The 23,307-nt window shown below is 43.3% G+C and overlaps 1 protein-coding gene across 2 annotated transcripts; it reads right to left on the minus strand.

The window, feature by feature from the left end:
* Positions 1 to 1,933: 1,933 nt before the first annotated feature.
* Positions 1,934 to 22,495, minus strand: LOC143037289 (succinate dehydrogenase assembly factor 4, mitochondrial-like). 2 transcript variants are annotated; one of them, XM_076205426.1, is made up of 4 exons: positions 22,390 to 22,495; positions 22,084 to 22,208; positions 4,772 to 4,876; positions 1,934 to 2,369 (listed from the first exon to the last, which is right to left on the minus strand). In XM_076205426.1, the coding sequence occupies exons 2-4, from the start codon at positions 22,124 to 22,126 to the stop codon at positions 2,194 to 2,196; spliced, it is 324 nt and encodes a 107-aa protein (XP_076061541.1). In that variant the 5' UTR covers positions 22,127 to 22,208; positions 22,390 to 22,495; the 3' UTR covers positions 1,934 to 2,193. The 2 variants fall into 2 exon arrangements, with proteins under 2 accessions (XP_076061541.1, XP_076061538.1); XM_076205423.1 differs by having other exon boundaries at positions 22,084 to 22,212; positions 22,390 to 22,464.
* Positions 22,496 to 23,307: the final 812 nt, after the last annotated feature.

Here is a 23,307-nt window from a genome sequence, read left to right on the forward strand (position 1 = left end):
AATGTTGTACAGCTTGGATTTTAACTAGATGTGTTCGGACATCATGGATCCACTTTTGCATTAAAGGACATTTTCAGTACATGTGCTTTGTATTACTGACCATGGTAGGTTAAGTGTTCTAGGGTACTGACATCTATCGGCAAGAAGCTAGATAAGCAAATCTCAACCTTTCCTCCATCATTACCCCCTCAACCTGATGTATTTTATCAGTGCCTTATATTCATACAAAAATACATAGTATCAAATTGTAGATTGAGAGAGGCAAGTAAATGTCTTTAAGAATTCAAAATTGTTATATGAAATAGGCATTTGGGAATGGATGTAGAGGTTATATGAAGGGGTGATTGTGCTAATGACACTTAATGGGATGGAGACTTGGAGTTTGAGAAAGGCAGAAAGGAGAATTTTAAATGTTTGAGATAAAGTGTGAGAAATATGATGGGGGTCACAAGGATGGATAGATTGAGAAACAAGGTGGTGAGGAGGGGGGCAGGGTTTGAAAAGGAGATGGAAGATAGGGCTGATGAAAGAGTATTGGGAAGGTTTGGACACAGAAAGAATGTGTGAAGAAAGATTAGCAAAAGAGGTGTGGAAAGCAGAAGTGGATGGAGTGAACTTTAGGGCATGACTTATGCCGCGTCCACACGGACGAGCTGTGCCTGGCAGACTTTGCCCTTACCGGGCAAAGTCCGCAGACTCTGCCCGCGAAGTGTCCACACAGCTGACGATGGTGGTTGGAGGTTAGTTGGTCGCAAGCAGAGGTTGGGAGGGAGTGGTTCAGTGCGGTACAATAACCATGGTTCCCGTCATACTTGGAAAGAAGGTAGCACTTTACAGCATTATAATTGCTGCCTGCATTAAAAAGAAAAACAAGAAATCATGGAGACATGTCTGGTGCCGGGAGTGGTTACAAAGACGTGATTTAATGGGAAGCTCAGTGACAATCCTACGTGAATTGCAGGATGAAAATGAACAATTGTTTTGCAATTACATGAGAATTAACATAAGCAGCTTTTCTGTTCTCCTTTCGAAAGTGGAGCCATATATACAAAGGCAAGAGACAAATATGAGAAAAAGCATAGCACCAATAGCACGTCTTGTCGAGACCAGTACACACTAGTACTAGGTGCGGACATGGTGGTAAAGGTAACTTCAGTCTGTACTGAGCGGGTTTGCTAACTTTGCTTGCACCTCACCTCGTGCATTTGGCAGCGATGTCAGCCCTCCATCCACTGCCTGCAAATGGCGCCGGGAACGGACAGTTTGATGGTTTGCCCGCTGAAATTGCCCGTTGTCGAGCAAAGCCCTCAGGCCCCGCAGACAGTGCTCGACCGTGTGGACGTGGCATAAGGATAAGATGGATGGAAGGGGTGAAAAGGGCTTTGAGCAAAAGGGGAATGGCTATTGGATAAGGGTGAGTGGAAAATGATTGTGTTAGGATAATACTTGACATAGCCCGAAAGGATTTCTTCTCCCCATATTCTCAGTTTTCTGCTGAGGGGACTTTATTTTTTTTAAGTCTTGCTGCATTGCTTCTGAGCTCGGCAGTATGCAGGAGACAGGGATGACTATCCTTGAGAAGCCAAGATAAGAGGGAAACAAGGGTGGTGGATGGGAGTGGGTGTGTGCCTTTGACTTGGTTACCTCCCTTGTAAGGGGGGGGGGGAGAAGTCCCGCTAAAGCCAACATGTGATGACAGTATAGGAGTTTTAAATTGCCCAAGCTATGACAGAGGCATTAAAGCCTGGTCATCTTGCAGAGCAGGTAATTGCTGAAAAACGTGTATATGTGGTAGTGCTGGGGAGCAGGGTGACAAAACTGTTTTTAGACTTTTTTGGTTATAAATATTTAACAGTCTAGTGATGCTATTTATAATGTCTAAATAGTGTTTCAGGTTTTTTTTTTTACCTATTACATGGTGATAAATAAACTGTTTTACTTCATACCTTAAAAAGGCCTGTATTTTTATCAGCTTTATACATGAGAAACCTGTGAAATATTCACAATAAAAAACAAGGAAACTGTCATGATACATCACATATGTATACAACCTATTGGAAAAATTAAGATCTCTCCTGAGAAATACTGTAATGCAGTACAGTTATTACATTATGCTAACTTACTACTTTTACCCAGTTTATACTATTTACACCCATATTTCACAAACTTTTCAGACCCATATAAACTACCCAATTAGAAGTCTGTTACCCTTCCCTTTCGTTCCCAGTCCCCATAGCGAGTTGGTTCAGGACCCCGAGGGCCGCCAACTTCCCCTGTATTAGGATTCACATTATCTGGGAAGGATTCCAAAGGTTCCTTTTCCTGGTATGGATGAATGCCTTCTGGGGTCTCCTTTTCATCTAATTTTCCTGTAAAAAAGAACTATAATTAGTTAAAAAGAAAAAAAAAAAAGAAAAAAATATAGTAGTTTGAATCAACCAAATCAACAAGTTCCCTTGATAAAAATAAGATTTTTTTTTTCACAGAAAAAGAATACTGTAGTACTGAATCAATGATGTAAGTCACTCTGAAAAGATTGAGTGTTGTCTGCATAGGGTAAGTGCAGAACAAGACACACCTCATCCACTCAAAAAGTGAAATGCAGACTAGAAATCCCTCTGGGACACCTCAAATTAACTGTTCACAACCACTATATTCACACCTATCTCTTGCCCTCTCCCTTCCCCCAAGACTCCTTCATTCCATCCATTTTATTTTCTTCCTCTGAAGTTCACTCCATCCACCTCTCCCTTTCACACTCTTTGCTAGTTTTTCTTTTCTCATACTTCCCAAACCATCCCAATATTCTCTGATCAAAACCATCTGCTAATTTTCTTTCCACCATTGCTCTCCACCTCACCTCATTTCCCAATTTCTCACTCTGTCCATTCTTGTAACCTCCCATACTTCTCAAATACTTCATCTTAAACATATTTACTAAGTATTTCAGCGGCTTTGACCCATCGTTTTCCCCTCATATTTCCGAAATAACCATTCACATCAGTATGATATATTAGCACAGCCTAATTCACACCCTGCCCTAATTTTTGACGTTATAGTGCATTCACAAGTGTATTTGATTATGGCGTTTACTCTTGATATTGTGTCGTAGCCGACACCCGTGAAGTAAATCGAACAGGTGAAGTCGTGACGTCATCACAAACTACCTCGTGTATCCCAACTTCACTTGTTCGATTTACTTCACGGGTGTCGGCTACGACACACTTAATATCAAGAGTAAACACCGTAATTAAATACACTTGTGAATGCACTATAACATCAAAAATTAGGGCAGGGTGTGAATTAGGCTGTGCTAATATACCATGCTGATGTGAATGATTCTTTCGGAAATATGAGCGAAAAACGATGGGTCAAAGCCACTGAAATACTTAGTAGGCTCCTTTAAAATCCAAGTCTGTCCTTTATAGTATCAGGCATGATCACACCTTCATACAGTCTTCTCTTTGCTTTCATCCCTATATGCCTATTTCTTGACACTTTCTATCCCCGCAAAACATTTACTTGTTTCCCTTACTCCATAATTTACCTCCATTCTCTGTTGCATGTGACCCTGAATACTTGAATTGCTTCATTTCCTCTAGCCTTTCTCCTTTAGTATTCTCCAATTATCTGCCACTCTCTCCCCTTGTACATCTCATCACCCTACTTTTGCCTACATTTACTTTCAGATTTCTTACATATCCTTCCAAGCTTCTTCAGACCCTTCTCTGACCCGGCCACATGTGCAGGGTCATCTGCAAACAACAAACTCAACTACTTCCTTCCTCTCTTCATCTAACCTCTGCCCATTACCTTTACATTTACTCCCTATACTACCCTTTCCATATACACAATGAACAGTCAAATGAATGTGTGAAAATTTCAAACTAGCAAGGACTTTATCCAGGTTCTCCTGAAATTGGGACATTTGAAGTTTTACTGTATACAAAAAGCCAATCTAGTTTCACAACAAAAAAGTAACAAAAAGGTTCAGCTCAACACTTGATTCCTGTTATGATAGCTCAAAGGTCAGCTAAGGGTTAAACGATAAAACTACAATATTATTTCCCATCCAATAAAAAGTGATGGTAATAATAGTTTCTCATATTTCCTTAACTGGAAACCCACACTTATATCAATATAGATCTACATCCAAGTCACAAGTTTATTTGAGAAGGGAGCAGTTGCTGATTGTCATTATTCATTTGTGAAAAAGAGGAGGAAAGATGGTGAATGCGGATGCTGTATTGAGATAGGTTCACATCTGGACAATGACTACCATCCTCTTGGTGCTGTACCTCCAGATGTGAGGATAATGATGAGTTACAATATTCTGAAATCCATTTCACGGGATCATGCGCAGGCTATCACTGCTGCTCTACTGTATTGAAGAAAACTAGTCCAATGATTGGTACTTGAGAGGTGGTCCTATATGTCTGATGTTGAAGAACCTCATCTCCCTGCTTTCAAATCCTATGAACACCTTTCTCTAAAAGTTCAGTACCCTGTCTAAGACTGAGATCAGGATATTTATATATTTTTTCTACTTTTTATTTTTTTCCTTCCAGCATGAAGAGTTGACAACTAACAACTACTTTTTCTTTTCTACCTCCTGCTTGCCAGTATGGAATGTAAAAACAGACCCACACTAATAAAACAAGGGCAACAATCTGACATTTAGAGATCTAAAGAGGGGGCACAAGAATCAATGCTGGCTGCTGTGGGCCTGTGGACCTGAAGCAACAGTAATTATTATGACAAGAAAACTTACCAATTGGAGTTTTGGCTTTCTTTGGTGCACTGCGACCACAGGCTTCACCATCCTCTCCATTTGTCGATACCAGCCGTGTTGAAGGTGCAAAGTTGCTCTTCATAACTAAGGGGGAAAATTTGAAGAGGCTTACCAAATAAAGATGTAAAGCTTGTTTCTTTGCTGGTGCTATCAAATGTGTCATATGAAAATTCCCCTAAAATTAGCAGTGTTAGTAATGCAACTATGAAGAATATGAAGTTTCAATCAAAGATCAATTGTACATACACATCAAAATCCCATTAAAAAAAAAGCTTCTTACAGACCAATCTTATCCATTTCCAGGCTAATGGAAAGGCAGAAAGAAACAACTAACTTACCTACCTCCTCAAACCAACATGGATTCAAGGAATCTCCATACTTTTCACAAACATTTTGGTAGTGGTGGGGCAATTTAATTAAAAGAAAGAATGGACATGACAACAGACATAAAACATTTAAAGTTCCTGGACATGTACTATCAACAAAGATCATAGAGACACATATACAACAATGACAAGGGAAGGCCATCAAACTTCCTAGCTGGAAGGCAGTGCAGAATAACTCTAAACAACCAAATTTCAAACTAATAGACTATACAATAGAGTTCTCCCAGGGACAATACTCTCATCATCCTTTTCACATGTCATCTTCTAATACCATATCCAGAACAAAATAGCACAGCACTCAACTACACCGATGACCTGGCAATAACAACTTGACACAGCAAGTGCAACACAACTAAGAACATCCAAGCCTACTTTCACAAAGTAGAACAATGGCAAAGAAATAACAGTGGAGACTTCCCCTCAAAAATAATTGATTTTGCTCACTCCAGACAACCATGAATAAAAAACACATCCAGTCGTGAAGTTGAATGGTCAAACCCTTCCACTGGAAAAGAACCCAAGCCTTGCTTTTGTTACTCCTGAAAACTTTAGTCAACACATTAAAGATCTGTTTGTAAAAACCTAACTGTGACCCGATCTTCAGTGGGGATGAAGGATGTAGACTAACATTAGCATCAGTAAAGAAGTAGTAGTCAAACAGATTGATGGACTTAAAAGCTACAAAATCCCCAAGTTCATATGAAAATTTTCCGAGAATATTTAGATTTTTTTTTTAAATCTGTGGCCAGTTAATGGAAATATTTAATAAGTCAGTAGACACTGGATTTGTACCTATTTCTTGAGAGCAGGCAAACATTGTTCCTATTTTCAAGAGTGATAAATCATATTTGCAGAACTACAGGCCAGTTTGACATCAGTTATAGGTAAAATGTTAGAAACAATAACACTGGGTAACACTAGTTTTGTTTCTTTAAATGTCTTTAATGTTTCTATGGACATGAAAGCAGGTAAGGCACCTGTATGGGGCAGAAACATGGAACATAAGAGAAGAAGAGAGAAGGAGTTTGAATGTGTTTGAGATGAGGTGTCTGAGAAGTATGGTGGGGGTTACTAGGCTGGATAGAGTGAGAAATGAGGAGGTGAGGAGGAGAACAGGGGTGAAAAAGGATTTGGGAGATAGGGTTGATGAAAGAATATTAGGATGGTTTGGACACATGGAAAGAATGAGTGAAGAAAGACTAGTAAAAGAGGTATGGAAGGCAGATGTGGAGGGAGTGAACATGAGGGGACGTCCTAGGATGAGGTGGATGGATGGGGTGAAGGGGGCTTTGGGGAAGAGGGGAATGTCTGTTGAGGAAGGACGGAAGACAGAGGTGAGTGGAGAATGGTTGTATATGGATGATGTTGTGACTGCATGAGGAGGAATGGGCGGGGGGGTGGGGGGTGGGGTAGTATGTGTGAGTAAATTTTGAGTGAAGAGAGGCTGAGGAAGAGAAGGGGTAATATTAGTAAGTGAAGAGATAGGTAAATGTGTGGTGGAGTGGAAGGAGGTTTCTTCAAGGTTACTGTGGATGAAGGTGAAACTGGGAAGGGTGATGTGGGTTTTTGTAAGTGCACATGGACCTGGTAGTGAGAAGTGTGTAGAGGAAAGGAAGGCTTTTTGGATAGATTTAAATGAATTCATAGAGGGTTTAGGGAGAAATGTCAATACAATGGTATTGGGAGATCTTAAAGTTAGAGTAGGAAATGAACCAATAGTGGTTGGGGAGTATGGAGTTCCAAGAAAAATTCATAGTGGAGAGATGAGGTGATGTGTCTAGAGCTGATGATAGCAAATACAGTGTATAGGAAGTCAAGCATGGGTAAGGGTGGTGGATGGGTGGGAGATAGGGCTTTAATGGACTACATAGTGGTAACCAGGAGAAGAGTAGGAAGAGCTTTGGATGTACATTCTATAAGGGAAGAGAGTTGGGAATATCAGGTAATTTTTTAGTGGAAGGTAAACTGACAGTGGAGGATAGATGGTGATAGAGAAAAAGGACAGAAGGTAGGGAGGTGCTTAGAGTAAACTGCTTAAATGAGAAAGAAAAGGAAACAAGAAGAAGCTGAGAGAGGAGTGGGAAGGAATGAAGGATAGAGTAGAATTAGGAGTGGAGGAGGAATGAGGATGGTTCAAAGAGGACAAGGTGTGCAAATTTTGTGTGTGGAGCAAGGAGAATGGGAGGAAATAGAAGGGTAGTGAGTAGTGGAATGAAGCAAAGAAGGTTGTAGAAGAGAAGAGAGCATTCACAGGTCAGTTACAAAATAGGACAAGAGAATCATATGGGAGGTACAAAGAAAAGAGAAGTACAGAGTGTTTGGGATAAATTTGACACTTCTTCAGAAAGAAAAACGGCATATCTTGGCCAAAAATTTATGTATTCTCAAAATTCAATGTGCATCTCTTAGAGGATCTTTTGGCAAATATACCTCACTCAAAGAAGCTGCCATGAGCCTCTACCATGGCCTCCAGGTGGGACCTGAACCTGCAGCATGTGGCCATCACTATGTCCTTCAAGAGACATCTGAACACCTGTTTGATCCTGGCAATCAGCTCATCCTTGGTGTTGCAGGCAGTACGATTGGTGTGCCCCACACATAATAGTCCATGGGGTTGCAATCAGGTGAGTTTGGGGGTCCATCATACAAGTTCTCAAGACAGACTTCTGGGTTTTCCCAGAGGTGTGACATGGAGCCGAGTCCTGCTGCCACACATATGGTCTTCCCACAGCCACCCTCTCCACCCAGCGCTTGACAACAGTGGACTGCAACTCAATATAGCCAACTGAAGTGAGTCTGAATCTCTCTTCAAACATGTGAGGCAGCATGATGTGGCCTTCACTGGAAATACACCCAAAGACCATCACAATTTGAGGGAACTTGGTCTTCAAGATGCGCGGTACTTCGTGCAGACTGTAGGCTAGACACCTGTTGGTCTGTGTGTTGTGCAACTGGTCCTGGCAGAAATCAATAATGGAATAAGTTGCTAAAAGTGATACACTTACATAGTCTCTTCAACTGCTTGAGATGCCATCTTTGTTTTGGGAGATGCGGAGGTTGAAGAAATTAAAGTATGATAAATTTGTCCTACCTAACCTACCCTAACCTGCATTTAGTAATGCTGTCCCTTTAATTCTAGAGGTCATCAGGGTCGTTGTGTCTTTGACCTCCATATCTATCAAAACAAAGATGGTGTCTAAAGGAGTCGATGCAACTTCATTTGTGTATAGCTTTTAGCAACATTGTGTCATTGATTTCTTAAATGAAAAACATATATTACATTGATGTATTATCATTTACAAAATCAATATCTAATTTCCTAATTCTATATTGTGTAAGTGTGCACTTCTAAAAAAATACCAGAATTTTTTTATTCAGTCCATTCATAAAAAGTTAAAACTGGTTAGTTGAAGATGGGCTAAGTTTGTGATCACAGTAATTAGCCAATGCAGAGTTTGCGATTGGCCAAATTGGTCTTACACCCCTCATAACACCTACCATATTTCTCAAACACTTCATCTCAACACATTTAGATTCTGTTTTCTAATTTTTCCATACTCCAAGTCTCTACTCCATATAATGATTATGGCAAAATCACTCTTTCAGACAATTTTCTTGGTAAAGTTTTAGAAGTGCACACCTATGTAATGTTGTAATAGAAAAATAATAATTTTGTCAATTATAATTCATCAACGTAATATACGTTATTTTTGATAGAAATTAATCATAGAAACAGTTGCTGAAAGCTATAAAGAAACAAATATAGCCGCTTTGACTACTTGAGATGCAATCTTTGTTTTGGTAGAGATGGAGGTTGAAGAAATTAAAGTAGAGGGATAGCTCACATTGTGACACCCCAATACATGACAATTTGCTCTTGCGACATTTGAAAATGTAATTTTCGCAGGAAAATTAATTTTTCCCTGATACAAACCTGAGGTACTCCTTACACTAGGATACTCTCGCGTAGCCCTAATTTTTCTACGGCGAAATTAAAATCCTCACTCTGGGTCTGGGCAACACTTATCCTCAGTAAGGGGCCCCATTGGGGCAAGGGGGGGGGCCCTTGCCCTCCACCACAAGTCTCGCACACTATAACCATTCTCTGAGCCAGGTATGATTTAAGCACAAGGTTGTCAGGCAAGGAGAAGGAACTGTTTAGAGGGGTGGTTGAGGAGGGCCATTAAAGGTAAGGAGTACCTCAGGTTTGTATCAGGGAAAAATTAATTTTCCTGCGAAAATTACATTTGTTCCGAAGAATACAAACTCTTCGGTACTCCTTACACTAGGAGACTCGGACTTAGGAGGGAAGGAAGTTGTTATCTAGCCTGGGAAACCGCTGTAAGGAAAATCTAGTGTGCTAAGACTATGTTGACCAGACCCCTATACATTCCCCTCACTTTGAAGTGCACCCCTTTCTGTTCCCTGGAGTGGAGACAGAAAGGTTATAATCACTTTTGTACCACTGAAGGGCTTGAATTGATTCCCTTGGAATGCTTGAGAGCCCGCGGGTGAGGTAAGGGAATGTAAGAGTATGAGAAGGATTTTAGAAAGTTATCCCTGCAGTTGCCGAGCCAGAACCTGGATGAGTTGTCAGGGTCGGCTGTGTGCTCTTGAGGAGGGGTATATCATTTTCAGGACTTCTTGGGCGGCCACTATGGGGCCCAAAGATAAGTTCCCTAAAGATTCCCGCATAACTTCTTTGAGGTAAAAGGAAGTGAACGTATTCTGGCTCTTCCATATACCTGCTTGAAGAACCTGGTTGACTGACCGATTCTTACTGATGACTAGGGAGGTCCCTACTGCCCTCAGGTCATGGGCAATCTGTGTGGTTCATGTCGCAGGCTCTGCGGATGACTTCCATTGTCCAGTAAGAAATGGAATTCTTAGTGATGGGCTACCTTTAGTAGAGATGAACAACCACTTTAATTCTGGTCGAAGATGTTCGGTTCTCTTGAGGTAGGTCCGGATGGCTTGTACCGCCGAGAGGGAGATCTTCCTGGACTTCCTGAGGACGTGGAAGGAGGCGATCTCAGGAATGGTGGCTCGAACTGGGACTAACTTCCTGGAGTGGCACCATTTTGCAAAGGCGCATTTCCCTTGATAAAGGTTAGCTGAGGAAGAGCAAATAGGAGCGGACATGTCCTCAACCACTTCTCTGGGAAAACCCTTCTTTAGGAGGATCTGGACTATAGTCTGAACGCGTGAAGATTGAGTGCTGAAGGGTTCTTGTGCCAAGGCCCGTTGATGGGTGGATACAGAAGATCTGGTCTTCCCTGAAGGGCCAGAGGCTCTTCTACTGCTAGCTAGAGGGCGTCCGGAACCATGGGGCTTCGGGCCACCAAGGAGCGATCAAAGTCATCCGAAGGTAGGATGCGTGTCTTGCTCTGAGGAGTACCTTCTGGAGCAAGGGAATGGTGGGAAAGCGTAGGAGTCCAGGTTGTCCCAACTTTGCAGAAGAGCGTTTTCTCCTGCTGTCAGAGGATCCAGGAAAGGGCTGAAATATATTGGGAGTTGGTGATTCCATCTCATTGCAAAAAGGTCCACTAGAGGGGAGCCCCATTTGCTGAGGATGAAGTTCGCTACCTCTCGATAGAGGGACCATCTGTGTTGATTATCTGATTCTTCCTGCCGAGGTGGTCCGCCCAGACCTCCTCTTCCCCGGGATGTAACGGGCTTTGAGTGACACCTGGAGATTCTTGGCTAGGTTGAGGATGTCCATCATCAGAAGGCATAGTTCCTGGGAGACTGTGCCCCCCTTGCTCGTTTAGGTAGGCTACTACCAAGGAATTGTCCGACATTATGCCCACTACTTTTCCTGAGACTTGATCCTTGAAGTGACGGAGAGCCAGGAGTACTGCTTTCAACTCAAGCCAATTGATATGGGCTGTCCGCTCGACTGTGGACCAGGAACCGCTGATGTGATCGTCGTTGAGGTGGGCTCCCCAGCCCTCCTTGGAGGCATCGGAGAACAGGAGGACTTCGGGGGGAGATGGGCCGAGGGGCATCCCCATGAGAAGGTTGCATGGGCCTTCCACCAGAGAAGAGAATCCTTGACTTCTTCGGTGAGGGAGATGTGTTGTAGGGGTTCTCCCTCTTGCGGGGCCCACTGAGACTTGAGGAGCCGCTGTAGCGGTCGCATTCTTTGTCTACTCCAGGGGATTAATTTCTCTATGGAGGCCATATGGCCCAGGAGGATTTGGCATTGTGTAGCCGTCAGGAACCTGGTCGATAGTGCCTGTGCAACTAGAGATGCGAGATTCGGGATCCCCTTTCCTACTGGGAAGGATTCCATTAGGGAGGAGTCCAGGACCATACCCAGGTACGTGACTCTCTGTTCTGGTAAGAAATCTGACTTTTCCGGGTTGACTACTGTGCCCAATTTCAGGACAAAGGTTAGGACCATTCTCAGGTGTTCTTGGCATAGCTGGGCGGAATGCATCTTGGAGGTCCAGCGACACCATGAAGTTCCCTTCCCTGATAGACGCCCTTACGGACTCTGGGGTGGCCATTCGGAACTTCGTCAGGGAAAAGGAACTTGTTGAGTGGAGACAAATAGATGACTGGTCTCCACACCCCTGTTGTCTTTTCTACTAGGAATAGCCGTGAGAAGAACCCTGGGTCCGGAGTCGAGACTTCCACTAAAGTTCCTGTCTGGAGCAGAACGGAGGATTCCTCCGCTAGGGCCCGCCCGCGAGCCGAGTCCGGGTGGAAGCTGCTGACTTGGATGGGATAGAGGGAGAGGTTTGGGACAGTGGAAAAGGGAAGACAATAGCCCGTCTTAATGACTTAGTAGGTCCAGTCTTCCGCCCCGGCCTCTTCCCATGCTCTCCAGTAGAGGGAGAGGCAACCCCCTATCTTGTGCGGAGGGGCTGGCGAATTCCTAGGAGTCCTGTGGGGGAGTCCGGAGCCTCTATAATGTTTGCGTCGAGGATCTCGGAGTCCACCATATCCGGGGGAATCAGCGCGTGGGTGAGCATAAATCTCCCTGAGGAGGGGGTCACTGGGGTTCCCCGAGGATGGTGTCTCTCCTGTGGGACTCGAAGTTGGCTCAGGACGTTGAGAGACAGGAAACCTGATGCTTCAGGGCTCTGCTCGCGCTTGCCAAAAAGCCTGGAGGTCGCATTCTTCCTGGGGTTGTAGTGCGGGTAAGAACTCCCACGCCGAGGCAAGGAGGCGTTCTAGCCAGGAGTTCACCGCCAGGGACAGAGCCAGTGATTGAAGGTGGGAGCTGACTTCCCTGCCAGAGAGGAGGACGTTTCGCCTGCGCAGCGACTCGGCGTCCGCCTAACCAGCTCTGGTAACCTCGCCGGGATCGAGGCTGCTCCGAGGGTTGACCCCGATGGGGTGTAGAAGCGCTTCTGGTGTTCCAATGGGACCGGAAGCCAACGCGTCTTCTCGGTCGTCCTTGTTGCGAGAGCGTCGGAGGCCTGGGCCATGGCTCTCGCCGTCTGCGTACTCCATGGAAGGTGGAGGGGAGGAGGCTGGGCTTTCTGAGAGTTGGCCGTCATGAAGATGTCAGACTCGAATGTGGCTTCCTCTGCTTTCGGGTGGCCCAGTCGATTCGCCCTCCGAACCCTCGCGAGGACGTCCGAGAAGGAAGGAGGGACCACCATCGAGGATTCCGACTGGGAAACGGGAGGGGAAAGGGAGCGTGCCCCCCCCCCCCTACGGAGCTGTGGACATCGTCGTCGGCGTAGGAGGGGTCGGCACGGGCAGAGAGGAACCTCACGCTACCATCCCGGTCACTGATGGGTACAGAGGGGGGCCGAGCAAGTGGAAGATGGTCGAGGGGGGCCCTTGGGGGCGGTGACTCCTCACGAGCTTCCGTGCGGTGCACGAACCGCGCTTGAGAAGCGCGGAAAAATTCCCGTTGGGCCTCCATCTGTTCCTTCAACGTAGTGACGAGTGAACAGAGAGTGGGGAGGAGGTCCGGGGAATGTCCGGGGAATGTCCACTTGGTGAGTCCCGCCTGGGTGCGGATGGTCCGGGAGACGCCAAGGGGAGACTGCCTCCAATGGACGAAGCTGAGTCACCCACGACGAACGCGCGCGTGGGCACATCTCGGGCTTCCTGCCCACCGGGCATAGAAAGGGTTCCGGCGATGACCCGGCTCGTCTGACGACGGGTGGAAGGTGGATGTGGGGGACCACCTGAGGAGAAGAGGCCGACGCGCTCCGAATCTCCGAACTCGGCTCCTTTGTCCGTGGGGGGGCGGAGCCGCCGGACGCATCCGGGAAAAATCTCGTACCCGGGGGGGGGGGGGTTCGCGGGGGCGGCTATGTACAACCATTCCGTTTACTACGCTTAGGAGGGGGGAGACAACTGTCCGCGTCCTCCGCCGACGTAGCATCCGGTCAGCGAGAAATACCGCGTCTGCAACCTCGTCCCTGATCTCTGTCCCTGTGAGCAAAGGGCATGGAAGGTCACCGTTGATCACCCGGCTCTTTGTGCGTACTGCGGGATTCCTGAGTAGAAGAGACTAAGGGGCTCTTTGCCCCCCCCCCCTTTGTCCGTGCCGGCGTCGAGTTTCGGGGGCAGCCGCAAGCGACCACATCCGGGAAAAATGTCATACAGGAACGGTAGCTAGCGGTGGTGTTGACGCGCATGTCCGGCTACGCTAACCGTCCTGGTTTGAAGGAAGAGGACAACTTGGCCTGAGAATGACTCGAAGTGGCGTTGTACCACCTTCCTGGCGACTGTTGAGTTTCTGGGATGGGCGAGGGCAAGCCGCAAGCGACCACATCCGGGAAAAGCTCGTACAGGAACGGTAGCTAGAGGTGGCCTTAGGCGCATGTCCATCTACGCTAACCGTCCAAGTTTAAAGGAATAAAGGACAACTTGGCTTCCTGTCTACTACGCCGTGGAGGAGGGAGAGAATGATCGTCTCCTCCGAAGCCGTAGGCCGCCTTCCCATGTTTTTGGGGGGGTGAAGAGGGAAGCCATTTTCTATGCGTGCGCACCTTTCCCTTTATCTCCCTGCGGCGAAACCACAACAATACTGGAACCAGATTCCATACAGGAACGGTAGCTAGCGGTGGCGTTGACGCGCATGTCCGGCTACGCTAACCGTCCTGGTTTGAAGGAAGAGGACAACTTGGCCTGAGAATGACTCGAAGTGGCGTTGTACCACCTTCCTGGCGACTGTTGAGTTTCTGGGATGGGCGAGGGCAAGCCGCAAGCGACCACATCCGGGAAAAGCTCGTACAGGAACGGTAGCTAGAGGTGGCCTTAGGCGCATGTCCATCTACGCTAACCGTCCAAGTTTAAAGGAATAAAGGACAACTTGGCTTCCTGTCTACTACGCCGTGGAGGAGGGAGAGAATGCTCGTCTCCTCCGAAGCCGTAGGCCGCCTTCCCATGTTTTTGGGGGGGTGAAGAGGGAAGCCATTTTCTATGCGTGCGCACCTTTCCCTTTATCTCCCTGCGGCGAAACCACAACAATACTGGAACCAGATTCCATACTTACAGTGAAGGGTAGGATACCCGGTGGCGGTTAAGGGAATAATACAGGGAATGGAGAAGCACTTAATAATGCCAGGACACAGGATGGCGTAGGGAAAACCCCGATGAAATTGAAGGACGACGAACTCCTTAGCGTCCTTAGCTGGCGACAATCGAAGCGGATTGCTTGATTTTCGGCACCGACGTAAACAGTGACTTGGATGCCACGCCAATAAAGGAATTTGACTGAGAATCGGCCCATTAAGGGGGAAACCGAAAAAAAAAACTAAACACGCAGTAGAGAGATGTTAACGCGGTCACTACTGCGACGAGAATGGTTATAGTGTGCGAGACTTGTGGTGGAGGGCAAGGGCCCCCCCCCTTGCCCCAATGGGGCCCCTTACTGAGGATAAGTGTTGCCCAGACCCAGAGTGAGGATTTTAATTTCGCAGTAGAAATATTCGCGCTACGCGAGAGTATCCTAGTGTAAGGAGTACCGAAGAGTTTGTATTCTTCGGAACAAATGTAGGAAATACCTGGAGGTACGAGGGAAAGAAAAAAAAAAAGTTGGCTTTGTCAACCATCAGCACTATATGGAACAAGAGAGAGGTACAAGGCATTTAGCAAGACCACTGTGTTTGGTGACAGGCTCAAAGTCATCAGGATGAGAGACAGCCACATGGAGAAGATGGAGACCATGCTGTGTGTGTGGATTAAGGACAGGACTCAGCACTGTCAGCCTTTCAGCCAGGCTCTATTTGTGACAAGGCAATGTCACTGTGGGAGAGTTTAGCTGAAACAGACGAGCCGCAGCCATCCACTTCCGTGGTGACACCATCAGTGCCATCTTTGCCTGCCACCACGCATGCCATCACAGTCATGGTCACCATCACCACCATCACCTTCAAGGCAAGCAATGGCTGGTTTACCAGATTCAAAGGGTACGCTGAATGACACCATGGATGGTAGAGGCGTAACAGTGTGGGACCATTGGAAGGCTTTTACTATCCGACAGGCCCTGGAGCACATTTGCGAGGTCTGGGACGAGGTTTTGCCTGTCACTGCCAACACTGTGTGGCGGAAGCTGTGGCCTGAGGTGATGCACGACTTCATAGGTTTTCAGTCTGTGAGTGTTAGTCATGTCACTCCTGAGTCTGGTGACACAGCTGTCCGATGGTGGAATGCAGGAGGACATTGACGAGCTGTTGCAGGCTCATTCTCAGGACCTCACATGCGAAGACCTGATTGAACTGCACAGCCAGCAGCAGCAGCAGGGAGAGGAAGAGGAGCTAGTGTCACCAGTCATCCTAGCCATGCAGCTGAGCAACCTTGGTGACATTGTTACCAAGGCCACTGCACTGTGTGATGCAATCATGGACAATGACATCGATGCCAATCGCGTCTAAAGGAGTCTATGAAACTTCATTTGTTTCTCCATGGCTTTTAGCAGTGTTTTTTTATATTGATATCTGCCATGAAAAATATCTGTTACATTGATGTATTATAATTTACAAAAATAATATTTAATTTTCTAATGCTATACTGCATAGGTGTGCACTTCTAAAAAAAATACCATTTTATCTTTACATTCATCCCTAGATACCTATTTCTCACACTTTCTATTCCCCAATATTTGTTTGCTTCTTTTGCATATTCACCTACAGTTCCACAGATATTGGGGCTGGGTTTCTCGGGTCAAGGACAGTTAGTGATGGAATTTGGGAAGATATGTGATAGGAAGATGTTGAAAGTAAATGTGTGTAAAAGCAAGATGATGAGGTCCAAGGGGACAGGGTGGCAGTAAGTTGAAGGCAAGCCTCTGAGGAGAGGTTAGATGAACTGGACAGTTTTCAGTATTTAAAACATTCATTATAGAAAATGGTGGAGATAAAATATATAGTGAAGGACCAGACAGGACCAATATATACTAAATGCATTTGCATTCAAAGATGAGCAGCAAATTTCTGATGAAGCTCTGTGAATAAATTTATTAATATGATATGGCTTTATTTTCACCTAAGTTCTTTAATATTATCAATTATGAGTGAACATGAAATGTATAACAGTGATGTGGCCAATAGACCCCTGGGATTCCTGCACAGGAACCTCTGGAGTTGCAATGCAGACATTAAAGTTCTTGCTTATAAAACACTTGTTTGGCTACACTTAGAGTATTGTGACACCATCTGGGATCCACACACTAACAAAAACATATACAAATTAAAGTCTACGCAAAATAAAGCTACAAGATGGATCAGATGTAATTAGACACACTACATCAGTCATTAGTAAATTAAACTTGAACCACTTGAAACAAAAAGATGAATACAATACAATATTGGTACAAAGGAAATTAAAAACATCAACTTGGAAAGGGACCTAGAAGTAACTATCACAAAAATGATATTACACCAAACATATCAACAAATTAGTCGGAGAAACTCTCAATTTATTAAAATTAATGAATGTGGCTTTTGACTACATGGATGAAGAAATGATAAAGAAAATATTTGTTACATTAATAAGACCAAAATTGGAGTACACGGTGACACTATGGACACTTAGTACTAAAAAGAAAATAATTTATTTTAGAAAGAATTCAAAGAGCAATGACAAAGATGGCACCAACACTCTCGAATTTGACATACAAACAAAAATTGGACAAACTCAAACTACCAACCCTGGAACAAAGAGGTGAAAAAGGAGACCTGCTAACCATATACAGAATTATGAAAGGGTTGGAAGTCCTTGAGAAAGATGACTTATTGAAGTGGGATAAAATAAAAACCAGAGGACATGAAAATAAACTTAAAAGAGACAGCTACAGAAGAGATCTGAAAAAGAATAGCTTCCCACACAGTGATGGATATATGGAACAAACTGAATGAAGAAACAGCAAGTGCAAAAACTATACAAGAATTTAAGATTAACCACATCCATACGGTGACGCCTACGTAGGCGTCATGAGGAGCAAGTGGGTACGCGATGATGCCGACATCGGCGTCTTGATTATATTTATTGTAGTCGTACCTATGTAACCTCCATTCTCTCTAAACTGGCTTCATCATATTTTCTATGGTTATCAAAATTCACGGGTGAAAGAGAATGAACGATTGAGCACTGACTTTATTTTTTATAATGCGATTATTATGACGCAACATCGCACGTCGGGCAGCTAATGCTGCCAGACGTGCGATGTGCCCCGGAGTGAAGTGGTTAAACTTGATGCTGAAAGATACAAATGTGGGTCACTACGAGCATAGCTCTCTTCCCATACAATATAAACTAGGTAAATACAGATAACGGCAAATTTTTAGTTGTGCACACCTACATGATATAGTAATAGAAAATCAATTTTCAACATAATATGCAATTTTCTTGGCAGAAATCAATAACAAAAAAGTTGCTAAAACCTATTTACTAATGAATGAAGTCATGGCAATTGAATGATATGCCATGTTTGTTTTGATAGATGCTGAGGTCGAAGAAATGAAAGGATGATAAATTAGTCTATTCTAACCTAACCTAACCAATATTTGGTAATTCAGTACCTCAAGTTCTAAAGATCATCCAGGTCATCGTCATCACGGATGCTGATGGCCTGTTTATTATTGTACCTCAGGCAATTAACAGATGACAGCAAAACCCCATGTTCTCTCAAAGTCCAAGGAAGCCCTATTGTCTTTGTAACAGTGCTTATTAATGTCACCTGGAGTTGGAGAACACCTGGTCCACAATATGAAAGCCATAGTCTGATAGTGACTGGACTGGCATGGCATCTGGACAATATCCTAGCGGCTTCGTTCATTAGTAAATTTGCTTGTAGCAATTTTTTTTTCTCCCAAGAAAACTGCATATTATGTTCATATATCATAATTTACTAAATTAATATCTAATTTTCAAATGCTATATCACGTATGTGTGCACAACTAAAATTATACTCAGACAAAATCACAAACAACTTAATTGACATAAACTTCCACCAAACAAATACATGAATAACTGGAGGCAGTCACAACCTAAAATACCACACATACCAACCAAGCACCAACATATTCAAGTTCTCATTTCCCCCCCCCCACAGCATCCAAGAGTGAAATCAGCTCCCATTCCATGCACTCTATGGTCCCACTCTTGATACTTTTAGATATAGGATCATCTATCACTACCTCCCTTTCCTCAATCCGAATGCGTCCTGACCCTAATTTTGATTCCACCCTTAATCAACCCCTACCATACGGTGACGCCTACATAGCCATCATGAGGAGCAAGTGGGTACACGAGGATGCCAACGTTGGCGTCTTGATTATATTTATTGTAGTTGTACCTGCGTGACCCACATACTCTGTAAACTGGCTTCATCATATTTTCTATGGTTATCAAAATTCACGGGTGACAGAATGAGCGATAGAGCAGTGACTTTATTTTTCATAATGTGAGTATCATGATGCAACATCGCATGTGGCCTGTATTGAAGGGGTTAACCCCAATCCAAATCTGGTCCCCAACCCTTAATTTCCCCATTCAGCACAAGCAAATATTGTTTGGTTCAGGCAAAGAATGATAGGGCATAAATTACTACTACTATAATGTTCCCAACAAGAGCAAAAAATTGGTAAATCTTTAGTTGTGCACGCTATGCAATATAACAATAGAAAATTATTAATTTTGTAAATTATTTTACATCAACATAACATGCAATTTTCTTGGTGGAAATCAATAACAAAAAAGTTGCTCAAACCAATTTACTTATGAACAAAGGCACGGCAGTTGAATGACACACCATGTTTATTTTAATAGATGCTGAGGTCGAAGAAATGAAAGGATGAAAAATTTGTCTATTCTAACCTACCTACTTAACCTAACCTGTATAGTATATTTAGTAATTCGATACCTCAACTTCTTAAGGTCATCCGGGTCATTGTCACTGATGCTGACAGCCTGATTATTATTGTACCTTGGGCAATTAACAGACAATGGCAGAATCCCCTGTTCTCTCATAAAGTCCAAGGAAGCCCTATTGTCTTTGTAACAGTGCTTATTAGCATTATCTATCGTGGCAAATACCTGGTCCACAACATGAAAGCATCATCTAACTGACAGTGACTGACCTGGACAGATGACAGCATGGCGTCTGTACCGCATCCGAGCAGCTTCATTCGTTAGTAGATATGCTTGTAGCAAGGTTTTTTGTTATGTATCTCCGCCAACAAAATCGCTCTGCTCTTAACAGCTTTCCTCCTATCCCATATATGCAGTACCTTCCACAGTGCCTACCCAGTGTCTACCCTATCGTAAGCCTTTACCAGATCCATAAAAACCCAAAAAACATCTGGGAAATAGACATCTGGGAATGGATGCTAAGAGGTTATATGAAGGAGTAGTTGTGCCAACAGCACTGTGCGGGGCAGAAACATGAGCATAAAAGAAGAAGAGAGAAGGAGTTTGAATGTGTTTGAGATGAAATGTCTGAGAAGTATGATAGGGGTTACTAAGCTAGATAGATTGAGAAATGAGGAGATAAGGAGGAGAACAGGGATGGAAAGGGAGCTGGAAGATAGGGTTGATGAAAGAGTATTAGGATGGTTTGGACACATGGAAAGAATGAGTGAAGAAAGATTAGTAAAAGAAGTGTGGAAGGCAGAGGTGGAACGAGTGAATATGAGGGGGCCTAGGATGAGATGGATGGATAGGGTGAAAGGGACATAACAAAAGAGAGGAATGTCTGTTGAGGAAGGATGGGAGCGAACAGAGGATAGGGGTGAATGGAAAAGGGATGATGCTGTGATGCATGAGGGGGAGTGGATGGGGGATGGGGGGGTGAGGAAGTATATATGAGAAAATATTTGACGCAGCCTGAAGGGATTTCTCCCCGTCTTCTCCTTTTCTGCATGAGGGGATGGAGAGGGGGGGTTGCCAAATTAATGAAGCAGCCTTGCTGTGGATGTGCTGTGTCTTGCGACACTGCTTCTGACCCAGGGCAATGGACAGGATGCAGGGATGACCCGTCATCCAGGAGGTGACAAAAAGAGGGAGGGAGGGGAGTGGAATGTGTGGGGAGTGGAATGGGTGGGAATGGTTTCTATACCTTTTTGGCTAACCCCCCCCCCGATGTAAGGGGGGAAAAGCCTTTGGTATATGTAAGAGATTCGCATACTACGTGCATGTATTTGAATTTACAAAATTAATATTTAATTCTCTAATCTAATGCTTTTATAAATATCGCATAGGTATGCTAGGTAGGTCAAACACCACCAGAGGCGCCACCGTCGATGACGAGCACAATAGCGCGTCATTTTATGCGCACGCCGTTCAAACGGCCAAATTTACATACCGCGGGAAATTTAATTAATAAAAATGTTGCGTGAGTGTATTTACTACGATCGTAATAAATTTCAAACATTCACATCATCAGTTACATGTCGGTCAATAAAAACATTAGATAAACATGGCGGCCTGCATTCAGCAGTATATCAAAAATTGGTATATGTTTCAACGTAAAAAATGAGCTAACAAATTTATTGTGCGGGCAACTGACCATAATTAACCAAAACTACTAGTATCGTGGATTATTCTAATACCAAAATAAAGTCAGTATGTTACGGTAGAGCTGAGAAATTGGTTGTTTAAATTAGTTTTTTTTTCTATCGGGTCGGATTATCGGATAACAACATCAACATCCATCCCGCCATCTTATCTATCACTGGTGATATGGACCAAACTTCACTCTATTAAGTTTCTTACTATTATGTTATTAGTGTAATAGACTTATAGTTGAATTATTTCAAATATTTCCTTTAAAATGTGTGATTTTCATGTAATTTGATCGAAGAGAAGTTACGTTTTCATCCTCCGTAATATTACGGACCACAGCTACGATTCGTCCTGCCCGTTATCTATGATCACTGGTGGTATGGATCAAACTACACTATTAAGTTTGTTACTATTGGGTTATTAGCGTAATACCTTGCATATAATTGAATTATTCAAATTATTTTCTTTAAAATGTGTGATTTTCATGTAATTTTACGGTATTCGTAGCTGTGGTGGGTAATTTTGCAGAGGATAAAAACGTAATTATATGATCAAATTACATGGAAATCACACATCTTATAGAAAATAGGTCAAATAATGCAACCATATGCTAATTTTTTATATAAAATTGTGCCTGTCAGTAAAAACCGCCATTGTTTACGTTTGATCGGCGATCAGTCAGACCGCACGTTTCGGCCCGATTTCCTCGGACAAAATAGGCCAGATTTAATTCCATTCAAAATGCAATATCTCGAGAACTAGGACAGCTAGATGGATAAATCAAATTGCATTATACTCATAGCGACTTTTTCCATCCCATGAGAACTACTTCAGCTCAAATATCAGGAATTCCATTTTCATATTGACCTAGCTAGGTATGCACAACTAATAGCCAAAAATTAAACTTGAAATGATATACCGTCTTACCTGTTCTTCGAAGAACTCTTACTACACTGTAGTGCAGTGACATCCTTTAAATCTATTCGTTTTTCAATATCATATAATATCCTACTCAAGTCGGGATGGAAATGGCACTTCGGAAGGGTTTTGCACTACCTTGAAATAAAAACATTACATCATAACTTGTATCCTTTCGTCGTCTTTTCATAATTATTGACACCATGATGAACTACTTTCGATAGGGACAGTGAATTAATCACCACAAAATTATTAATTATTTGATGATATTACAAAAGTAAAAGCTATGTAATCTGCTTGAATAATGAAAACTACCCTAGCGTTACGACTATCAGCAGAGTTCCCACATAGGTGATCTTCTATTTCGTAACCCATGGATGTAAACAAAGTTCTAAGAACTATAGGGAAATTTGACTAAATATGTTGCCCTTTTACTTTGAGGCCATTTGTTCATGTTAGTATCTATTTATTCACTGTTTGATTTATTATATTAGTTAAACATTTTGAATAGCCGCCCTTTGAGATATTTAATCTTACCATTCCATAACATGGCGCAGTTATGCGTGTTTCGGAACTTCAGGTTTTGAAAGAGATATTTCTGAAATTTTGATTCTCTCAGTATTACAGATGTTGATGTTCTTGTATAATTTGTTCTATTTAGTCACATGAATATACACAATTTGCTATTTCTTATGGTATCTTAATTAACCGGGTCAATGGAAATTTTGTAATAACGGAGCTTAGGTAAAACGTGGTTGTTTATGTAGAAATGCACAATAATTTTTTGGCTGAAGAGAAAAAAAAAAATACTCCATAAACAAACCAAGTATAATGGCATTTTATTTTAAAATATTTTTTATACTGTGTAGGTGTCTTAATTGTCTTCGAAGCGCGTGGAGGTAGTTCTAAGTAGAAGTAATTTGAAGTTGGTAAACGTTTGTACTGGAATTCTATAGACTCACGTGAGGCACAGGAAATTTAGGAAGACGAATGTGTTCATAGAATATGAGAAGGTCAGCTACAGTTTTAGCACCATTTTACACTGGTATGTATCTCAATACAAGACTTTCCACCCTATTGCTTAATTAGTTTAACATTACATACGATTAAGCGTCAGTGTTCACTTATTTATAATTTAGTGATGAGATGATGTAATTGACTATCAACTAGTAGGGAATGTACTGCATTATTAGATTACTGTATTAATGACAGATTTCATGAGAGTCACTGAGT

The sequence above is a fragment of the Oratosquilla oratoria genome, chromosome 2 (genome assembly GCF_046742065.1).
Source record: "Oratosquilla oratoria isolate Oo_2021 chromosome 2, ASM4674206v1, whole genome shotgun sequence".
Classification (NCBI taxonomy): Eukaryota; Metazoa; Arthropoda; class Malacostraca; order Stomatopoda; family Squillidae; genus Oratosquilla; species Oratosquilla oratoria.